This window comes from Bombus flavifrons, chromosome 6 (assembly GCF_040668555.2).
Source record: "Bombus flavifrons isolate JBK064 chromosome 6, iyBomFlav1_principal, whole genome shotgun sequence".
Taxonomy (NCBI): Eukaryota; Metazoa; Arthropoda; class Insecta; order Hymenoptera; family Apidae; genus Bombus; species Bombus flavifrons.
Genome location: NC_138447.1, coordinates 13,067,785 through 13,092,630, shown reverse-complemented (window position 1 = coordinate 13,092,630; position 24,846 = coordinate 13,067,785). Strand labels below are relative to the sequence as shown.

Genomic DNA, 24,846 nt, shown 5'->3' with positions numbered 1-24,846 from the left:
AGTTGAAATGTCGCTCTTTTAACATGTTCCTCCGATACTAATGTTAACAAATTTGGAATTATTTATTAATTACAATTTTTGAATAAATTTGTCAGTTATTCGTATAACATCTTTTTTAAATTCCGTATTCTATATGCTAAAAGTTGTAAATGTTGTTTCCTTACATTATTTTCAAATAATATTTGGATTAAAAAATCCTGTAATCGACGAAATTGTACGTCCCGCGATTTGCAGACCTGACATTTCGCGAAGAAACAAAGCGCCAACCATCGCGATATAAAACCATGACGAATACACGATCGAACGTTACGATTTCAACCACGAGCGCTCCGTGTATTTGAGAACGTGTACACGTGCTACTTGTACATAAATATGCTGTTGTCGAAGCATCGATATTCTATTAACGTGACTCAGTCGCCGTTTCTCTCGCGCGATGTGCCCTTCACCATCCAAGCACTTCAAAAACGATACAAAAATCCATGTACAAAGTGTTACATTGTTGTCTTATACATTAACGAATTCAATTTTACCGGCAATTCTCATAATCAAGATCGAAGAGGTAAATGCACCAACGAGGAACGCTCCAGCAACGCGTAAGAGTGTTAAACTTGGCGGCTTATAAACGCGGAACGAGTTACGCCTCGACTCGAAAGCAATCAACCAGAGTGCTTGTAAGCGATCGATTGTATTGCGTTTTGTGAAAATTTTGCGCGTTTAAGCGTCGGCAAAAGTCCCATTTATCGACGCGATGGCGTTCGAATGGTGCTCGCGGGCCACGAATTAATTGCGAAAGCTTGTCGACGGTGGTATTCGATGTGAATCCCGTGGTGGGGGAATCTTTGAAACGAAAAAACGGGGATCGTTTTATCGATGAGGAGAACGAGTTCATTAACACGATCCACGCCGCGGCGAGGGCGAATTTTTCGCAGATTTCCCGCACCGTTCGTAACCATAAGGGTAGGCTATGAACGAGCGAGCGTTAGAGTGGCGATGGAAAAGTAAAAACCGATCGGTGAAAAATTTTACGGCGCGCCAGCTACGGTTAAATATCAATTACCGCGTTTGTTCTCGCTAACGCCGGTTTATTCGTTGAACCGTTCGAGGGGAAGAAGTGCGTTACGTGGGTTACAATTATCGCGAATCCGATCCCAGCCAGAGTGTTCCGCGATATTAAAAGGAACCGTGGCTAGCTGGTTGTAAAAGGGGAAAAAGAGGTGCGTAAAAAATGGCGCGTATATACCTAGAGATGTACCTACTTGCGCGTGTATGGGGCGTTTGAACATCGCGATTTTCGTGGATTAACTCAAACGATTTAACGATACCAACGAGCGAGCAGATTATATTTCTGCGCGGCGCGTTTTGCTTTTTATAGGGAGCAACGATAGCTTGTGACACATGCACAGGCTCATGAAAGTATTTAAACGTTGTAGATATCTTTTATGAATATACATTACGTGTGGTTATGTGAAACGTTCGAAAATTTTATTAGCACTGTCAGATTTGGAAATATACGTATATAGAAATTATTAGATATTTAAGAAAAGTACATATTTCGCAGAGACCATAAGAATATTTAAACAGCCAATTATCGGCCAATATTCAATGGGGACCACTTATCACATGCATAAGATGGCTGTTCATATTGTATAATAATCGTTTACTAAATATAATCATAACAGTCATGTGTCTAGTATCTACGATACTAATAAGATTTCAAAATATTTTGTATAATGCGTAAAACGCGAACATAAAAGTTTACCGTAATAAATATTCAAATACTTTTGTGAGCCAGTTTCTTTTTATATGGGTGGAGGCTTGCAGAGTTATATCGGGGCTGTGATTAGCAGTTAATTCTTAATTGAGGGGATTAAACGAGTGTTGCGTAAGTTATAGAACGGTCTATCCATTGGATTCCGATATAAAAAATAACTGCATCGCTCGCTTTATCCAATTAAGCAAGCTATTGTACAGATATTGGATTAATTTGTTGCACTAGGATTAAAAAGTTGGCGACGAGTCAAAGATTGAAACTCGAAGGTCTAACGATAAAAATTGCCGGTAAATTTTATCTTTTATCTCCGCGAAAGACAAACAGTGCTTGTAAGTGAAGTTCGCAACGTGAATGTATTCACCCATCTCTTTGAAGCTGTCTGTTTCTATATAGACGATCGCAACGTTAAACGATATTCCTTTATATGTCGCGCATTAGGACACTTTGCGACGACTGAATTTTTAATAAAGTCTTGTCTTATGGTCAAAGAATATATTTCTTGACGCTACCTCAAAACTGTTATTTTAAGATCTTAATTTAGCGATGTGCACGGCCCGCAGATGGAAATTTAATTAACGCCAGTGTAATTACAGAGCAGGCATAGCTCGAGCGGCTTTTGACCACGCCGTGCTTTCATCATGAACCAGACATACGTCCTTTCGATGTATTGCCACTGGATTGTATTTTCGATCGTCGCACAAAGTGTTCTAAAGTGTCAAGCTTTCTATTTCAACTGATATTGTGGACCTCTTAATTCATTTTTATATTATTTTTATCTTACTAACTCGACAGCATCGGTGGACAATTTTGTCTTCCTTAATTAAAATGTCCTGTGTACCATTTTGAAAGTTTCGTTTTGTTTCTTATGCCGTCTTTGTCTCTCTCTCTCTCTCTCTCTCTATCTATCTATCTATCTTTGTTCAGTTTCAAACATTTAACCATTATTCCATAGCATTCTGTATAATATAAATTTACTTAAAAGTTAACGAAACACGGAGAACTTCAAATATTTCAACGAGCCTCGAGCAATGAAAAAACTGTTAACTAGGAAATGTTAACTTAAGGAGGGCAGAATTAAAAACCCATCCTTTCGACGTGTGTGCTCATATATCTTCTATCCCATGAAAATCTCTCTTCTGTCCTGTTCACTCACACACAAATTCCATAAAAGAATACGCGGTTTTCTCTATAGCGTTTCCTCGAACCGCTTTTGACTGGAATGCCACCTTTGTCTTTGTATTGTTCTTTCAGTGCCACCTAAAATCACGCCTTTCAGTTTTGCTCGCGATTTAAACGTAGGGCACCGTACTAGCGTACAGTGCGTAGTCGTGACTGGCGATCTGCCACTGACGTTCACGTGGCTGAAAGATAACGTCCCAATAGAGACGATCAGGACGTCGCAGGATACTCCGTCGTCCAGCCATAGCCGCGTTCAGGTCCCGGCCAGTCCTGGAGACGCGATTAAGGGGCCCAAGCGGGGCCCCAAGGCCGACGGGCAGGCCGAACAGTCCCCGAGAAAGGCCATTACCGTCCGGCAATATGACGCTTTTACCAGCGCCCTGAGCATTAGCACGATCGCACCCGCGCACAATGGCACGTACACCTGTCGCGTGGCCAATGGCGCTGCCACCGTCGCTCATTCTGCACTCCTTCACGTCAACGGTAAACGCACACCGTTGGTGTACTTCTTCGTTCACGCTCTCACTACGACAGAGGTGTCACGCTTCCTTCTTTCGTTACTTTCTTTGCTTTTCTTCGCGTTTCCATATCTTTTGGGCGGTTCAACAATTTGGCAATTTGCAATTGCATCGCATCGATCTCGACGTGTCTGCATGCATCGATACGTCGCGAGATCGTTAGATTTACTACGCGAGCAATAATGCTTACTATGTTACTATAAAACGTTCCAGCGGATCGGTGAAATATTTCAAATATATTCCAGAAACGATCGTACCAAACAAGGCTGTGGGTTATAGTGGATATGTGTTCTGACGAGTTGTCGTTCAGACGAATGTATCATCAGGAGATTGAAATGCATGCTTTTACAAGAATCTACATACAATAGAATTCTGATTATATGAACTCATTCGTTTGAATCAACTCTTAGTCAGAGTTCGATTAACTGAACTTCTGTTGACCTAATCCAATTGTTTAGACGTGAATTCCTATTATACGAACGAGAGAACATAGGTAGAGGGAAGACTCAGCAAACTCATACTATGTGAACTCCAATCATGTTTATAATTTGACGAGTTTCTATAAACGGAATTTTACTGTATCTGACTGTACCGGCACATCCGTTAAAATGGCAATTCCTCAGAACACGTATCTACTATAATCATAATCTTATTTGGGAAACGATCGCTTTAATAAAATCTTACAATAAAATTATAGCAACGATCTAAAGCTTGGAGAAAGTCTAAGCTTCAATTTGGATATGCATAGTTCTAGCGACTATTCATAGTGACTAGCCGATATGCTGATCGTTTTCGTGAGAGGAATATCCCGAAAGTGACGTGCAACGATACGAATTTCGTGGATCGATTCAGAGCAACAGAGCCGTTGTGGGATCGCGGCACGCGATTCACGGAACATAATAAAGACAGACTGGCAATTTTCCAGGTCTGCGGATTATGTGCTGGCGCTGGAAAAGTAACTGATTGATCGGTTGGTAAGGAAACAGCGCAACGCGGTCGTTCTAGTGGGTCGGGTATGATCGATCAATCAGCGAGCTCTCGAGACTACGGCATCGCGATGTGATCAATTTTCTATTGCGTCGTGGGAAAAAAGAATTTTCGATCGGTTGTCGCGTCTCTTGGAGCTCGAACCTCTTGGAAAAATCGATCGATCCCTAGAATAAATACTTTTTGATAATCAATCGACGTCGATCAATTTGTGTATCGACCTTACACATATCCGCTTATATTTTGATTTTAAAAAGAACATCATAATCGCTATCTTTGGTTGGTTTTCTTTAAGATTCACCTCTGTCGTCGTTCGCGAGTCCAGTTTCTTAAGCACCACGTACACTGACGATCGTCGAGGATGATCTCGGAGCCGGAAAATTACAACAGAGAGGCTGTCCGATGTCATTCGACGCGACCTGTTTCTGCTATGATGCTAGTCCAAAGTGCACGCTCAACGGCACGTTCGACCTGTGACAACTGGCGAACATTCGCGTTCTCCACTTCTGCTTTGCCACGATCTTTCGCCTACCGGTCCGTGACGGTTCTATTTCTCTTCCGTTTCTCTCCCTTCCTTTCTTTTTTCTTCTCGCTTTTTTTTCTTCCGCTTTTCTATTACTCTTTTCGTGACGGTTAGCTCGAGAAAAGATTCCTAGGAAGGAATATCGCGAGGAGGATATGGAGCGTGGCGAAACGTGCCGCGCTCCGTCTCGTCGCGGATTATTAGATTTCAATTTAGATTAGAAGTAGCGACGCTGGGTGAAAATCGAGACGGTGAGATGATTCGTTGGCCGTCGTTGCCGGTCTACGGAGTGGAACCGCCCGTGTCCTTGGTAGAACGTGCCGCGAATTTTCAATCTCATATACTTCCCACGATTTTGAATCCTTCTTGTATAATATCTATCTCTCTGTCTTTTTACACTCTCTGTGACTACTGACTCTCTTTGCACGCTGTTTCTCTTTTGCACGCCCAATTGCACGCTTTTTTCGGATGTATATATGTAAATATATATTTTTCCCTCGGATACTCTTAATACGTACATATATATATATGTATATTTATACGTATGTATATCTATATTGTATATGTACAGTTAACAGATCTTGCCAGTGTTTCACGTAATGTTCGTTTACGGACGTTTTGTTTTCTCTCCTCTATAGTGTGTAATAATCGGGCTGAATCAGTCGATTTGAAGGTGTATGCCTCGTAGATCGTACAATTGTGATCTGTGACATCGAAGCGCTCGTTGAAAATCTGCTTCGGAGGCGAGTTTCCACTCGTTGCTCCAAACTCTTATGTACACGACTATACGCACGCATACATGGATACATACGTATACGCATACACCACTATACACACACACACACACACTTTGTCCCCCAACTATTTCTCCGTTTCTGTAACTCTCTGTCTGTCTGTTTCTCCTGTCTTCTCTCCGGGATATGCTCGCGCAGAAACTCGTGTTTAGACCGGTTTCGAATTCGCTGCTGCGAAATTAAACGAGAATCCGGCGTCAGATTAGGATTTTTCGTTTAATTTTGCGCTCGGCGGCCACGGGATCGGGCTCGATGTCACAGCGTGAGACCGCTTCTACGTAAAAGTTACCATACCGTGCTGAGTTTTAATCTTTGCGCGCAATATATACGTGTTTGTATTGCATCGCTCAAAATTAACATATTCAGGAGACAATTTTGATTCAGTATTGATTGAGCATATTGCGTTTCATATATATACAGTAATGTTCGATTACAATTGATTTCTCCTAAATTCAAACGACCCAGCCTTATCGCTTTTCATCGTTAGCGTAATTCGAGTTCCAACTTGGTCGAATTCAGTGTGATTTAAATTTAGAAGTAGCCTATAGAAGCCAGCCAATAGCCGAGAAGAATACAGATGAATACAGAAGAATTCTGATACAGATGATGTCAAGAAGATTCAGGGATTAGGCTGATTCGGGTTCAAAATAAGACGAAAGTCAGGAATAACGAACTTACATTGGAGCAGATATTTTTTAGGATTTAATTATTTCCGATTAGACGTATATTCTACGTATAGAGATAAGTTTGAAAATATAGTGAAAGTATAGAATAAAATTGCTTCATCTAAAAAATGTCGTTTCTTGGAAAGTCGAACGAATCGAATGATCTAGGTAGAGGATTGGTGTACCAGATTGGTTCTTCATTAAATATATTTAAACTCTATTTGTGCAAAACGAAGTATTATATCAGAAAGTTCTATTCTTGCAACTTATACTCCTATTTATTTGAGAATTAAGCAAATTCGGATATTCTTGACAAGTTTCGGTAATGTCAATTTTCTCGAAAATGTAACGCCTAACGGAATTTTGTTATTCTCGATTTTCTTCGTATATTGAACCGTAGAATCTCTCTAACTTCAATTATGTCACGAATTTTGATTTATAGTTGATCGTGTCTTTCTCGTTTGTTTTTTGCTAAATTGTTCCTTTCTCCTTATTAATGGATTTTAGAAAATGGTTAAGCCCACGAAATTATAACGTGTTTCTCGATCTATTGAAAGTTAAACGAACATTAATGTATATACATTATATAATACATAATTTCTATGGTATTCTTTTACGTTGGATCGTTGTATAACGACACTTCGAAAACACGATTCGCATATAGTAGGAGTCGTGCTCTTTTGTCCCGTTTTCGAATGAACCGTCCACCTTTGTTGCTCTCTCGATATTTGTGTTGTATTATCGTGTATCAGTCACGTATTTGACCGATTCTGACCGAGTTACATTATATTATATCACTATCACTATCCAGTAGAACAGTATCTTTTTATGAAGACTATGCTATGTTTTCGCTCGAGATATTCTCTATGATTTGTGTACTATCATCATTATCATCATTATTATCATTCAAGTTATATTGAGACCGTAGTGGTAAATCATATTTGGGCGAAATCGATACGAGAGATCTGTAAGTTAGGAATTCGGGAAATGTTATCCTGCATGAGATTGATCCGGCATATTATTACGCATTCGATATACTGCCAATTCGGTGAAATTCAAGTAGTTAAAATCCTTCATTAAGATACAGTCGCTGACAAAAGTCTTTGTACATCTTACAAGAAGAATATTTTTGAATAGATAAAATATGAATATTGTAAATTAAGTGTGATCGTTTTATTCAATTTAAATTTAAAATAAATTAATGACAGAGCATTAATTGATTAAATCATAGACTGGACAAATTTTGTACTATTTTATTTTGACAAAAATAGCCTTTCTCTAAAATATACGGAGACTTTTATAGGCAACCGTATGTACAAGATCTCTCGTGTCTTTTCATCCTACTTAGTTTTCACGCTCGTTTCGATAATTGACTGCTCGACGTTCTATAGGTCCTGGTAAGTAAACTCATCGTTAATCAACTCGAATGAGAAAAGAAAGCCAAACGATCACGACGAATTATTTCGACTTAACGCCTCTTGAATCAACTTATGAAATCTATGCGAAAGACGCGCCAGTGAAGCGAACAACGAGGAGACCAAAGGTTCAACGAAACCCCGATGAAAATGTTCATTAAAACAGACCGCCGGTGTAAGGATCGTGCAGTCACCTCTGGTTTCAACTTAGTTTCGCCGAAAGTCTCATAAAGACATATTGGCCGACATTAGCAGTTACTCCGGCTCATAAATGTTCATTTTCCGAGCCACGAGGTACGTGTGTGTGGTTCTGGCCGAATATTTATGACCGAGCCACCATTTTTCACGGACTCGGCCGGGGTTACCGTTGCACCTGTCCAGCGTCCACGTTTCGGAGGTCACGTAGCAGGAAACACGTAGCAGAAACTCCAAGTTATCGCGGTTATCAAACGCCCAGTTCTTGTACAAACTCGACCTACTTGAAATTCGTCTGTGGCGAAGTAGTGTAGATTCGTGTTTGGTTAGACAACGAAATAGAGTAGCCGCACGGTATCAACCGCTTCTACCGGAGGATCAGTGCGGATTTGATCAAATAATGTGATCGCGAAATTTCGTACTTCGTGACCTCTTGCGCCAATTTCACGATGAGACTTCGATCATCGGAATAGGAAAAAAAAAAAAGAAAAAAGGAAAACGAAGCGAGATACTGGAAATTGCGGGCGAATAGAGTATTATACGGAACGGAGCCAGCGGAATATAACGGTGATATTACAGAGAGTTGCGCAGGCACCGGTTCTTTTTACCAATCGTTTTTGGATTGTCGTTGCCACCGAGAGGAACATTAATTACGGTCCGTCCGCTCACCGGGAACGGATTAAACTCCGAGCAGTTTGTATCCGCCAGTTGTATTTTAATGTTAATTTCAGACGTTCGGGAAGAAGATTTATTAACTCTCCGTTGTTTTGGACGCGTAGCGCCGGCGCTATTAATTCCGTTTCAACGGGCCGCCTCTGAAGTCCCGCGGAGTTTCACGATTTTCGATGTAATTATCCGGCTCGCCGTTTCATTCTCTCCTAGGTAATTCGACACTCTTTCAACATACCTATAGCCAAGCCTTACTAGACTCGCTTTACTTCGTTTCATTTCAGTGTATTCGCTATCGAAACTCAAATATATAGAAGTCTCGTCGTTTAAAGGTCCGTTTATACAAAACCGTGCCATATCCACGTTTCATATGTATCTATTTATACGTCATTCATTCTATATTCGTTATTATCAGTAGTTCGAAGACCTCTGGTTACACTTAGTAGTCTCGGATATTTTCCTTGACCACGTCAAGCAACGGCCATAGAACGAACTTGTAAAATTGTACCTGAACGTATTCCGTTCGTATATGATGTTATACAAAAACGAAGATTAGTTGATACGAAGATTGTATTTTTCATAGTCGAATATTTATCCCGGATACATCTTGGATGGTCCTGGATAGTACATAAATATCAACGGATAAACACTGGGCCAATATTTAGACACGAAACGGACATGGCACGTTTGTGTGTAAATGGATCTTGATGGTACTCGTATGTTGTTCCTCTGGCGCGCTCGTTTTATTATCTGAAACTTCCTCTCATCTTCCAGTCCCCTTAACTAACCTTTCCGCAAAAGAAAAGAAAAAAAAAAAAAGAAAAAATAGGAAACGAAGACGAGAGCGTAATCTCTGGTCGAGATACGCGTATAGGAGAACGGTTTGTGCCCGCATGCAGGTACATACTATTATCACACGTCACGTTTATAGTTCCACCGCGGATCTCGCCGTTTTATTTCGAGAACGGTGTGACGGAGGGGATGAGGACACAGCTAATGTGTACCACGAGCCAGGGTGACCAGCCGTTCAACATCACGTGGTTGATGGACGACAAACCGATACAGGTCAGGCCGGGTGACGGTGCGTCGGTGTCGTCCTCGGCGTCGTCGTCGTCGGGCGGATCCAACGCGGCCGTCGTCGAGACGGGCAACAACATACAGATAAGCGACTATCCGCCGTTTTCCAGCATCCTGACGATAAATAACGTCAGCGCTAAGCACAGCGGGAACTACACGTGCCAGATCAGCAACGTCGCTGGCCTGGCCGAATACTCGACCAGCCTCTCCGTTGCTGGTTGGTGTCTCAAACGAGCAAGAACAAAAATCGACATATGGTAGCTGTAAGAACCTGTGTACATAAACCGTGTGCCAGCCAGATATACTTGTCTCTGACTGTCTTTCTACAAATATATATTGTATATATACACGCGTGTATATACATATTACGGCACAGAAAATCGAACAGCCATATCGAAGGATTGGAGTACGGTTTGTTTCGACAGAGTCGATTCGAACGTCGTGTTTTCGTTACCCTCGATCACGCTTCCTCGAGCTCCTATCTTCTTGGATTTTTCATGATCCTTTCATCCTATCACCGATAGGATGTTCTGCGTGTATAGATTAAATCGGAGATTTCTACTTCTTCAAAAAATTTCGACTCCGAAAATTTATGGAAAACTGTCCGGTGTATCACAGTCGAGAAGATATATTGTTATAGGGACGAACGTCCCAACGTGAGAAAAGGCGCATCTGTCTTCGTCAGAGGATACATTTCGAAGTTCGATCTATTTGAATTATCTATGCAATATCGAGAGATGGCCATTCTATGCCAGATATTTGTACACTGACTATAGCGTTAGTACTCTTATTTTCTTAAATTCGCACAAAGGTAGAATATCAAGGCTGGATATGGTATTACGTTGCCGAGGATTCTTTTTTCCAGCGCCTATAACCCCAGTAAGAAGACGACGGAGGTCTATTTAAGGCGGATAACATTCCGCTCCTAACTGCCGGAATATTGCCTTAAAAGAAAATAGCGAGAGAGATCCGCCAGGCAGATAGCTTCTGTTCCTTCAAGGACACCGATGGTTGCCTCGCAATTACATTTGTCCGGGTACCAACCGCCTTTTCCATAGCCGTTCTTCGCAGGGTTGTGCTCGGTGCGTGTACCAAGTAGTCGTTTGACTCGTTCCGGGAGCGTTTTTTTTAACGCGAGCACGTTTCTTCCGTCGCCGTTTTCCCCAACGATGTTTCCTCGTTTCCATCTTCGAGCCATCCTCTCCCCGCTATTCCACCTCTGAACGACATTACAAGCCTAGTCTTCCTGGGGCGAAAGTTTACTGGCAGTCGAACCGGGCGCTCTCGCGAGGATACGACCCAGGCAAATTAGTTTCGAGTTTCAGAGGGGTGGCGCGGTAATGCGACTTTTCAAGAAGTTCTCGGCAGCCGTTCGACGATTTCGAAAGTCGCCGACACCCATTCCTTCGCCGCGATCGAGATCTAAATCACTTTCTACCTTTGTATGAATGGAACCGGTTCTCGGCTTGTTCCCAAGCTACGACAACAAAGCTGCGCCGTTCTTCCGTTTACGACAGCTGTGAACTCCCTCGCACGCGGAGTCGATTAAATTACAGGACCTGTACGCGCGGTATCGTTACACGAAAGGAACTTTCCGGTAAATAATAGTACAACAATATGCAGCGAAGGGGAAAACGGAAGGACGATGTGATCTTAATCTTCGTTAGTTAAAATGAATTCTTCCAGAGACGATAAAACTCGTTAGTAGAGTGCGGACATTCATGCAAATTTGTACTTTTATAGAATAAAATTAAAGAACGGGACCTAAGTAGAGATTTGTCTCGCATACTCACATTATTGAATCCCATTGAATTTACATTGTAATTGTGAAAAGGGATTTGAAGAATTTATTTTATATTGCTTCTTCGTTATTTCTTCTTCCATCTAGGTCCTACAATTTTACCAAGTTGAAGAAAATTTGATATATTTTATGTCATTATACTAAATTATTTTTTGAAATCATGTATAGAAACTCGCTTGATCATTTTATTTGATTAATACATTTGTATTACAACGGAAACTACTACGCGTTATTTCACTGCTTAATCATTAATGGGTCTTTCCCATAAATGCATAAAAGTCTACATTCTACTCGTTAGGATTTCATTGCGTTTTTTCTATTTTTAAAACTAATTGCAAGTGTACGAGGAGATGAAAAAAGGGAAGGTAATAAGTTGGAAAAAACAAAGGTGGTTTACATATCATGATTTTGATATTTCAAGGGACACACGAGATACCAAGAGTATTAAAAGAGTGACACGCGTTGTCGCGCTGTGTAATGTTCTTCCGCGTCATTCATATTCACTAAGAGCTGGCCGGTGTTGGCGGGCGAAACGCACGTAAAAACTGCTCGTAAATTCGAGTTAGCCGTGTTATAGCCAGCAAATCGATGCGACCGTGATACGTACGCGAGTCCCTCGTGATTTCGATATCGTTTTTCAACGCACAGCGTACACACGCCTCTCTTTCTCGCCCTGGAATAACATCCTCACTGTTTTGTCCCGTTAACGAACTATTTTCACGGACTCTGTCGTTCGTGCGTACCCTACAGAAGGCAACATATCGCGGGGACAATGCCTTTGACACGTATCTCATTGGTTGTGAAATAAATTTTTAGGCAACCGGAACTATGGCGTAATGTTCTGATTCACAATGATTTTCTGAGAAATGTTATTCGTTTTTTAGAATTTACGCCGATTCCACTTATCGAAGAAATGGAAATTGCTCTGCATTAAATTGGAAAAGTCTTTAAAAATTCTTAATGTTATTGGCGGATTCATTGCGGTGACACTAAGTGTATCATTATGACTGAATGTTTCATAAAACAAGCAGTCGTAAATTACACGGTGCAGTACGGGAAATTTAATGGTACATTATTGCTGAAAATTTGAATCTTTTAGAAGGATGAATGGGTGTTGGAACGTATTTCAGATTTAAAGAATAGATTTCAATTATTAGTAATGTATTTCAGATTTAAATAATAGATTTTAATTACTAGTGTATATTTATTTGAAATGTTTGGACGATTTTATTCTTGACACAGTACTATTAATCTTTATGTAATCAGAACTAAATTAATACAATGGAAGATTAAATATCGAACAAGGAGAAGAAATATTGTGATTCTTACGAAGTATTACAATAATTTTCAATTGAAAAATTCTATAATCTTTGGAACTTTGAAGTATATGACTTAAATAAAAGAGCATTAACAATTTCTTATTTGCAAAAATAAAATACAAACGTCGGATAGTGAAATCAGTTTTATAGCATTACATCCTGTTTCGTTTTCTTTCATAAACTAGAAATCATCTCAAACTTTGAAATTTACTATGAAATTTAATAACGAAGTCGATGGATGATAAAGTCTCTCCAGTACTCCGAGTTAGTTCACATACGTATAATCGATTAAGACACCCAAACACTAGAATCTACTTGCGCACCACATACGAGTACCCTCGAGAACGATCCGTGTAGAGTCGATCTATCGTCGATTTAGGAGTCATAAGAACAGGGATTTCACAGTGAAAGGATTCGTGACTTAGGTGAAATCGACCAAGATGCAATAACGAGTCGATGAAACTCGCGAAACTGGTTCACCAATGGGAATTTTCACGTCAGGTGAATTTAAGGGACCCATAGAATCCCGGTTACTGGAAACAAAAGGCAATAGTGCGGAAAATAGAGTTCTTGATTTTCGGCGATCAGCGAAACCTTGGAAATGATAAAAGCAACAATGGTCGCCACGACGAACAATCTGCTGAGGAGAATTTCGACAAAGGACGATAAGAAACACCTGACCTTCCGCGTTTGTTCCCTGGGATATTATAGCGCTACCTTCTGTGCAACGTATAGTTATCGTATACAGCAAATACTATCGTCCGTAAGTACCTGAACACACCAGATGCAATTTAATCCACAAGTATGATCGAAGAACGTTTCTCTACTATTACTATCGGTTTAACTTAACGTATAAATATTTAGCAGAAATTCGTGATAAGATATATCCTCTTTTCTAATTCTATATATTAACTATATATATTTGCCTGAAATAAAATCAGAAATCGAAGTTAGATTAAATTCTATATATTTTGGTTTACAAAACTATAACAAATTTTAGTCGATGCTTAAGACAATAGATTTTATGTACGTTTAAGACCATTATTCATGCTGGATACTGATTTTCTACGTTCTCAAATTCGTTTCAAATTTTGCCAATATAGTCATGATAATCGTATTTCATTACAGTGAAGTATGTTTATATAAAGTTTCTATAAATGTCATAATACTTTCGTCACCTAGTGCATATTTGCAAATAATGGATTCATTGAAACGAAATTTTATTAACACACTTAAACATGAACTCACTGACTCGTCATATATCGAACACAAAATTTACGAACTTCTATCTACTACAGTTATATGAGTTTAGTTATATGAACGATTTGGTCCTTAAAGAAAATTCATATAAACGAGGTTCTGTGATTTAGAAGCGTCGAAATATTCACGAATGGTAGCGCATCTGGCTTCATGGCATTTTGAAACCGTTGGACTATACAATCCAGATGCGATTAACATCTGGTCAGTCGATGGAGAAACGACTGAAATGGAAACGACGACGTGTATAGATAAACACTCGCGTTAGCTCTGTTATCGGATACACGTGTCCTAATGCGTATAAAACGACGTGCACTTGCTCGTCATTCGAAAGCGATTCCAGCTGAAAGCGTATCCTGCAGGATGTATAAACGATCCTTCGCTCATCCCTGAGGGGGACGCGAGAAGCCAAGGATCCGCGAGTAATTTAAAGTTGCGAACCTTGTTGCCCGACTTCCAGGTCTTCGGTAAGTTGCTTCAACTGAATTATACTAAAACGCACGATAAATTATATTCCCTGGTAAATTCTATTCCGTCTATTTCCGTGATTGTCGACCGCCAATTTCAAGGTTCTTTGCCAGTTAATCAATTTTGGTCTTACTCTTTCGGGGTAGAACGTCTTAACGAAACGTCGAGAGTTCCATGTTGTACGAGTTCTACGTTCTTCGAGCTCTGTACTTCATCGACATCTTCTCTGTTTTGTGGAGAAAACGTGTATTTTACTGATAGTACATATCAGTGGATATATCGTAACTACTCTTATTCTATTTATTTTAGTTGTTTACGTCTTATGTTATTTTCCTACATTTTTATATTGCTAGAAATATGTTCCAACCAGAGAATTATAACTCTCTAGATTTTTATGTTCTTATTTCCCTTGTAAGTTTAACAAATAGAATCAGTTAATAAATCCGTATTGAGAAGCAGATTGGAAAGAGAAGAAAAACATTTCCATGTTAATCATTTCATAATAAATTTTATTTCGTTCGAATTCATTTCAAGCAAACAAAATTAATTAATTGACACTGTACTCTCAATTTATTGTATACTCTATAAACACATGATTTATAATCACTGCGATTATTTTAACATTTTACGCCTTTAATTACGTTCCTCGACCTATTTACGATTTTCATGCTGTTAAGTTATCCATTTTATAAGCTTACTGAAACTAGTAAATTAATAGATTTACATTAAGAAGAAGATTGGGGAAGTCGTATCAAAGATTTCCATATTAGATTTCGTCTAATCCAAGAAGAATTATTAAATAAAATTCATTTCAACCAACCAGCCTTAATTGACACTATAATTGTCACATTATATGCTTTAAAAATACCTGTTTTACAATAATTATGATTATTTACTTTTTCAATTTATTTATTCATTGTTCCGTTTACTTATTTCCATACGTACTTGTCAGTGGACAACGACTAAAAACTGTATATCTTGCGGCATTTAGCGACGATATAATAACCTGATAATCTTAGTCATTCGGTAAAATTTGCTCAATCCATTCGTGCTATGCTATAGAATCTCGCCACACACGCATCCACAAGTAATTAAGTGTCGAGCTTTCCCCGTAGTCTCGTCGAGCGATTTCGATTCAAAGTTTCGCGTTTCGCCTAACAATACGCGACCGGAATACGAAACGAATTTCCCCGGGGTTATACGCGGATTCGCGTCCCCGGAAAATAGCACGGTCGAGATTCTGGTAACGTTTACCTCGCGCGCCGCGGAACCGAAGTAAATGCGCTTCTAGGTCCGCTAGGCGTTCATCAGGCTGCAACATCCTCTTCCTCTTGCATTCAGTTTTCTGCAACAGGTTTACGATCGTACGCGACACGGCTGTTGTCGAGAATTTTCTGTTTACTCAACGAGCAATCTTCGTCTTTTGTCGTTGGCGTATTTCCAATTTTTCTATTGGAAATGTGGCAAGCAAATTGCTTGCTCGACGATATCTCCGACGCTCGCGAAAGTGCTATTTCACTGGTTTAGAAATACTCTTTGATGGTTTCTTCAGATGTTACAGTGGTGCTTTACGTAATCTTGCTTGTAAAATATAAGAATCTGGTAGAAACTAAAAACATTTCCTTCCTTAAGATATCTATGTAGAACTTTTCTTTTTAATAACTTTCGCAATGAATTGAAACTTCCGAGCAGTTATTTAAGTTGTACAACTGCATAAAACTACGTGTCATAGAAATGGTGAACAAAGTCAATACCGTAACTTTTCGCGACACATTATAGAAAAATTTGATTTGTGCTAATATTTTTATTCATTACCTTATCTAGCGCCATGCGCACACTCCACAAATTCAATTTCAAGAACTGGTAAGAATAGGTATGATCACTTAACGAAACAAAGTTTCAACTTGGAATAATTAGCATAGTACTATTATGCTTAAAACGTAATAAAATGCTCGTGCAAGACCATTGTCAAGGGGTTGAAGCAATCCAATGGTATAAGATATGCTTCTGGTGAATCGAGTGATTTCAGTTATTCTAGTTATCCGTATCTCCAGAAGTCTCGATACCAGGTATCTGAAATCGGGGTTACTGGGTTTGTGGAAGACTATTTCCTCGAAATACCAGGAGGGCCGCATAGCTGTTGGCTACATAGTGATTTCATATGGAGTTGAAGTCAGAGCCGAAGTGTCCGGCCGGAAGCGTGTCCTTATCGAGGCATTTCCCTTCGTCCGCAAAAACGGCTCGATTTTATATAAAGTTTCGAGGCCACGTAATGCTGACGCAACACCGGTACTCCAATCCTCCTCGAAGCTACAGCACTTGCGCGTAAAGAAAGTGTTTTTTTAGAAGAAGACAGAAAAAAAATATATATATAATATATACCACACGATAGGCAATAGCACACAAGGCAGGAAGTCCAAGAGTTTTCCCTCACGCAGCACAGAATATAAAAAAAAAGTGAACGAATATATTTCTAGGGATGCAGGTTTACGTCGTGCGATTTGCCTTCTTTATTTTTCTATCTCTCTATCTCTCCTTCGTTTTTAATGCATGCTAATTGACGAGCCGGTTAACCGTAACGGGAACGTATTCGACGACACGAATTTCTTTCGTTCGTGTAATTTTTCCGGAAGAGCACGTTCCACCCGAGCGACGATTAAAGCAACGCCAAGTTAATCCGTCGACGACGAGTCGGTAAGGAAAAAATGAAAACGAGATGAAAAAAAAAAGAAAGAGGACGAAGTGAAAAATACGAGAAAAAAGAAGAACGAAAGATGCTGAAAAAGTAAATGAGAACGAAGGTTCCTTGATTGTTGTTATTACTTTCTTTTCTCGTTGTTTCATCGTTACTATTTGTACATCCTCACGAATCATCAGCATTTGTAAAGAGTTCGATTTGTAGATCTCGAAAGTTGACCGTGCTGATTTCTAATTAGAATTAGAATATTTTTCGTTGTTCGACCGTTTATTAATTGCGAACGAATCATTAGTTCTTTTTCTTTTTTTCTCATTGTTTTACTTTCATACCTTTTTGTCCTCGTTACACGCGTTTTCATTAGTTAGAGTATCATTTTATTTTCTTTACTGTTGCTGTTCCTTTGTATTTTGTTTTACTTTCTTTTTCTTTTCTTCTTTTTTTGTTTTTTTTTTTTTTTGTAGCGGTTTCGTGTACCGAGAGATATTACTTATATTGTGCTCGTGTAATGCAACAAAATGTCTGTGACAGATGTAAAAGCATGCGTTCGCGTAGTTAACGTTTACTGGTTCAGTGCGTTTTCTCGTACGATATTTTTCGCCTACCTTTATATTTTATCTCTATATACATACGAGCAACTTGGAATGACGATGGAAAGAATGTTGAGAGTAACGTTTACATTATTTAATGTGTGCCTCGAAAGTTTTCTGCGTGTCTTTTTCTTCGTATATACTGATTACAAGTAACGTTCTTTTGAAATAGGTACCGTTTGCGTTGTTCGTACGTTGTTTTTTAACAACCTTTTATTATTACATTATATATTCACATCTTTTTTACTTGGAATGTTGCTTGCCGTGTTTTTATATTTTTCGAATAAAATGATTCTTGCATGGAACACTTACCCTTCCAATTACGGTATACTTTTTCTTATATAATTATTCCAGCGAATGCTCTTTTCCCCTGTAGTACATACCATGGAACAATGAGTTCTCTGTTTCATTCTTTAAAACACTTTATAGTTCTTTTTATTTCACTCTCCCTTTATTCGAACACATTTTTCAATTTTTCTTTTACAGATAAGTTTCTCCGAAACGAGCACGTTTTCAGTTACAATTTATTAACACAGGTTAATAACAAATGCACGAACATTTTTCTTTTCATTTTCAATTTCGTCCCATAATTCTGTTCTCTCATTTCTGTTTTATCTCTTTTGTTTTTTAATCACTGCTCGAAATTCTTCCTGGTAAATTAGTTTCCTCTGATTGAGACAACGAATGAGTAAACATTTTACCCCTTTAAATACGACATCGTCAATTCAAGTAGTCTAAACACGGACACCATCGGTTTTGTTGCTACACGTTGTTGTTCACACTTTTAGCGATCCGTAAGTATGCAGTAACATCGAAACCCGTTGGAAATGCATGCGTTTCACGACACACGAGTATATACGCGAGTACAAAACAACAACACGCGACAGCAAAGACAAATGTAGTAGATAGAGAGAAACGCCTGGGACCGGTGATCCTCGTCGACGAAAAAACCATCGTTCGATCATTCTATAGAAGTAACCAGTGTTCTCAGAGAACAATGGCTAATTAGTCAAACAAAGTATTATTCTTCGCGTTTAGCTAACAGAGGATGCGCTGATTAATCTCTACGGCACGTATTTTATACCGAGTAATCCGATTTCTCAATTTGAAAAGGGAAAAATGGAATTGTGCAAGAGGCAGAACTGTATAGACATATCAAGTGTGATAGAATAGCAGTCGTTTTTACGTGCAATTCGATATTAATCCTCGATAGATATCATCGAATTACAGATAATCTATAATAAGATTAAACCATACGCGTAAAACCATAAAAAGGATTTCAATTTTTATTCTTATAGCTTCGAATAATAAGATAAAAGAAAAACAACGAAAGACGAAACGATACGAAAACTTCTTGTCTAAATGATTCTGTCCCGATTCCTAAGTCTTCCAAACAAATTGTGTATATCAGCCACGTGCCAGGTAAAGTCCTACAGCTATTTGGTTCGTCGATAGGAAGAATTGTCGACGAAAAGTTGTCACGAATTGAGATAAGGGGATAAAGGGTACGTGGACAAAGGTCACGCGACAGTGTAATTGACACGGTGATTTGAAATGAACAGGACGAAGCATCGATCGACGAGGATCTGCCGAGAGATCAGGCGACGACGAAACGCTGGTCCGTCAGGAACCGGCGATCCGGAAGATTTTAAGCCAATTGGATCGTATTTTTAGTGCCGCCGCGATGGACGGTGGAACCTATCGACCAGAACGCCGTTGTAGGTCACGGCGTCTCCATTGCCTGTCAGGCTGAAGGATTCCCCATTCCGACGGTGACTTGGAAGCAATCGATCGGTAAGTCACGACTCAGACTTGAAACTTACCAACCCACTGTGGCCGGAGGAAGCTCACGTTCCGAAAAACTGTCCTCTGTCTTACTGAAAACCACCGAGCGTGACATACGTTCGGCTTCGATCTCGAACGATGATGCGATCAGTCACCTTACCGAGTTGTTTTCGTACCTTTATCTGTCTTTGTTCCTTCCTCTGCTTTTTCTTTCGAATTTACCCTATCCTTCTTTTATAATGTATTAGGAACTATTTTTAACTCTCAGATAGCACGTTTGGGACGGGTACTCTGTCTTTCATTTATTCGTAGTTTAGTTATTTCTGAGAGATGGCATTTCGTATGTAATTACAGTTTCGCGTGAATATCGTTCTAGTAATTTTTGTTATATTTTTGTAAGAATTATTTTTACAGAGATTTTATTTGCTGGGAGTGTGGAGAAGTAAAAGATTTCGATATTAAAATAAAACAGTTAATTATACCGGGAAAAATAAAAATATAATGCGATACGACGCGACACAGCGAAGTACAACTGAAAGGCTACCCATTTAAAAACCGTCTCTCTCGCGTAATACATACATGTATTCTAACATCAAAGCATTTTCTTCTTTTTATTTTACAACTTCTTTCGCTCACTTCAGAAGAACCATAGCGATATTCTTAGAACGCATTTAGTCACGTCAGCTCCAAACCTTGGGTAGCCGTGCACTTTTTTTCACACTTTAATCTCAAGCAGTCGGGCCATCCGTATACCCTTATCACTTAAAACTCAATTACTCGCTGTAAAAAATCGCCTAGGATTTCTCCTAATCTTTTCTTCTTAATGGCAATCATCCAAACTGTACAATAATATGTTTGGATGTGTTCGAGGTAGATATTATGTTAGCAACGTTATCTTTCTCAAATATAATACGATAAATTTCGTATTTTGAACATCGTCATATACATATAATAACACGGTTATTAATGCTTATTTCCTATGAAAAGTTGAAATTACGTATTATCTGTACCTCATAACAAAAACGCAAAAAAGTCTTTAGTATGAAAAGATAATCATTGTCTAAATATTTGTCATTGTCTATATATGGAAACAGTGTAACGAGGGAAGATGGATATTTATTTCAAAGAGCAAAAGAAAGATTCTTAATTCGCAAAGTGTTATTTTCTGATTAGAGCTTGTACATCCTCACATTTTCCTCTCACGTTTCTTGTTACTCTCGCTGGCTGTCTTATAGCGGCGTATTCTACTGTGGAAGATGCCTTTGAGCATGCGGACAAGCTGCTGTAACACCTTGATGGCACTTAATACGTGGAATTTGATGCTTGCCTTTTGACGGCTCGTTTCCTTCTACGGGAATCTTGGCTTCGTCGAACTTAATACGTATATACGTGCCTATGAGATGTTGACGTTGACGATTTTTATTCCGGAAGATTTCGTTCATAGAGGAAAATAGCCTTATTTATTCCCAATATAATAGTTTCACCTAAATGATTTCAGTTAATTGACAGGATAATCGACTTCTCTGTCACGTTATAAATTTTCTATTGACAGCAACAAACGGACAGACAGGCAGTCGCGTCGAAAACAAAGTAAGCTTTTATACCATAGCAATGATTGGACGAAAAGAAAAATAGTGGGAATTCTAAGATAGTATAAGAATAATTCTAAGAATATAGTAATCTTTTGTCAGTAGTACACTAAGAAGGGCTTATGGTACGTACACGGATAATTTGTACAATATACTTTCCTATTCTAATCTTGAATTCGAATTTGCATATAGCTTCCTGGATGATATTACACCTTCTGAATTTTAATTTTGTTAATACGACTGTATGAAAAAGTTGAAAATCAGTGACCTAACACGTTCCGGAAAAGTAGTTTAACAAAAGAAAATTAGTAATACAATTTCACACATTATGATGTAGAATATTCCAGGAAAATGTAAACGCAGGACTTCGTAGACGACGAAGAAAATGTAGATACGAGAAGATGGCGTCCTTACGAAGGTGGAGGAAAATTTAAAATTCTATCAGGCGGAATCGATTCGAGGGCCGTTGCAACTTCGATTTATTGCTATTGATTTATAGATTGACTTATCTGATGTCATTAAAAACGTCTGTTTGCCTCGAGAGGCTTATTAACTAATCACTACTCATTGGCCTTAGAGTACAACCAAACAGAAGAGAAAAATAGATATTCCAGATATTTCGTTGCGCGATTTCTTTCTTCCTCCGAAACAATTTAATTATTGGCTGACTTTTACGTGAATTCCATCGATCGTTTTCATCAGGTTACAGCTGCTGAGTGTATTTAACCCGAGGCTGGCGGAGGTTGACGAAGATATCCATCAGAAATTTCGCTGATCGGCCGTTTCCAGAGGTCTCATTCAATCTGAAATAAGCCCTCCGTCCGATGAAGCGGTGGTACAATTAGTTTCACCAGTTCGTTGCTCGTGAACATTATATTGCACCGCTTGGGAATGAAATTTCTCCTCTTTTTCCTCGATCATAGCCCATCTACTTCGTACTGTTACGATTCCTCTTTTACTGAAAGTTAAATCACTCATTATGGGAGGAATACGTTTCAAAACTGAGCCAATGAGGGAGAATATTAATTAAACGATTTAATATTGTTGGAATACGCCAGCACATAGTCGAGTTCTGGACGTAGATAGGCTAGAAGAAAGTACAAAAAGGGATTGATCTTTTTCAACTCGTTGCGTTGCAATACGAACACTTTTTAAATTTGGAACTGTCTTTGGTTTTTGGGCGAAGCAAGCTTTATGGTACATTTTTCTGAGTAATTCATTTTTATTCATAATAATTAAGCTACGGATATTTAGGCAGATTCAAAATTTCATGAACAGAACTAAAAAAATCTCTCTCTCTCTCTCTCTCTCTCTCTCTTTCTCTCTCTTTCTGGGATATTTTACATAATTTTATATAATATATAACATACTACGTGCGTTTTAGTAATTTTTATTTTTTCAAATTTCTCATAAATACATAAAAACCCGCGGTTTATTAATCAATTTCTGTTTCAATAGTATAAAAAGATAATATTTCATAAAAAAAAGGTATTTATTTGCTTGAGGAAGTTATTTTTTTTTAATCCTAACATGTTTTAAATTTTTTAATAGATGCGTATATCCGCATCATAAAGTCCAATTTGCAATCTGTGCTTTAGCGTTATGTTTTACGTTTCTCTGTTCAATAACACGTTTTTACCATTGAGAGACAGAATTGTCCGTTTATAAATGATAAAAATCCAACAAATGCGTATTCAAGATCGTGATTTCTTGCTACTTCGATACTTACACAAGATGCCTCTACTTGATATCAAAAGTCAAAGCTCGGGAAGTACTTTCGATCGCATTTTCACGTACGTTGTATCTTTTCACGCAACGCCGAACTTCCTTTGGACATTTACCCGTTTCCCGATGTTTATTGTATCGGAAAGAATGTCGAATGACGTTGATCCGCCACAATGGTAGCGTTCCTCTCTGCCGATGGTAGGGGCATACGCGACGACACTGTGAATTCCGACGGATATTCTGATGCCCGGCTGAAAATTCTGTAACGTCATAAACGCGTATCGCATGAGGTAACTGGGATTCCTCCTGAATTACGCCCGATTCGCCGAATCGGCGAATGTCGAAACGAATTTCTGTCTTTTAAAAATTTTTTGGATAAATCATCAGCGTGTTGAAAGTTGTAAAGTATAAATATGTGGATATTTAGAGAGATATCAAAGTAATGAGAAAAAAATGTATATATATATATATATATATATATATATATATATATATATATATGTGTGTGTGTACAAATATCAGATAAGTATTTTTCAAGCTATAAACATTTTAATTTTGCATATTTTTCGGAAAGGTCTTGGTCAAATATTGTTTGAAATAAGCATAAGAAATAACTATTTGAAAATTTTAAATATAATTCGTCTTCAAATAATTTTCTATTTTGCACGACTAATTTGGATTTTAATATTAATTTGAATTTTAGATATATTGATTTGCATATATTTAAATCATAAACAATGTAGCTAAATTATTTTAAAGCGTAATAGCATTTGGATATAACAATATTACTCTTGTGTAACATGTATCCGAACTTGTAGAAATTTGTATTTCTGACGGAGTTGATAACTTTGATATAATAGAAACAGAAATTATTTCGGAGATTATTACACAAAATTGTTTCGAAATAACGTGCCTCTCAATAAGATGACGTAAATTCACTTTACGTCACTATATATATTTCGATTTAATATATCCATAGTTAGAGTTTATTTAAGAGAGAAATATGCAGATAGGAATAATATAGGAAATTGAAAGATCGAAGATAATTAAACGGGTTGGTACAAATTAATCCGGCTACTATATTAAAAGACTCAGGATATACTTGACATGAGCTACAAATTACAACGAGGCAGGTGAATGGACTGTTACTGCAGGGGATTACCATTACAGATAACTATAGTGCAGACAATACTAATTACCCGGATGAACATTTGCTATTCATAGAAAAGTCGAAATAGCACCGATCAAACAGTTATTCCTCGTTTTCTATGTAAACAATATTTTGCCTATGTCCATATTTTCACGTATATTTTAACTTAATTTAACCTAACCGAGCTTATCGTGATATAACAAGTCATCAGAATAATCCTACAACCCTAAAGAAATCAAAGATCGAAAACGAGTTTTTGAATACGACGACGTTCCGTACCATTTATTAATATTAATTTAAATAATAGCAAAAATTCTTCTTTATTTAAACTTACATTAAAGGAACGTCATAAGCTTGATTTTCTACGGAACGAGACTGCGAACGAACAAATTTCATTTTAAATTTTCGACTTACTTTTGCATGCGTTATAACCATTATACCATTCGTTTTACCACATGCCATATGTAATATATTAATTTAATCTAAATCTTAATTCAATTTAAGCAAAGAAGAAGAAAAACTCCAATATCAAAATTCACAGATAGAAATACCTATTTTCCTTGTTTTCTCTTGATCCCAATGAAAGTCTCTGTTTATTACGATTCCCGATACCAGAATATTACGACCCTATATTGCGACCCCTAACCAGAACACAGACAGAAAATTATGATAAC

At 38.3% G+C, this 24,846-nt stretch overlaps 1 protein-coding gene across 1 annotated transcript in view; it reads left to right on the top strand.

The window, feature by feature from the left end:
- The window catches only part of LOC138180572 (cell adhesion molecule Dscam2), a 163,515-nt gene that overhangs the window by 107,666 nt on the left and 31,003 nt on the right, over positions 1–24,846 (top strand). The window contains exons 11-12 of the mRNA XM_069114569.1: positions 3,023–3,433; positions 19,598–19,717. Of these exons, the coding sequence (XP_068970670.1) occupies positions 3,023–3,433; positions 19,598–19,717 (531 nt within the window). The remainder of the gene's footprint in view (positions 1–3,022; positions 3,434–19,597; positions 19,718–24,846) is intronic.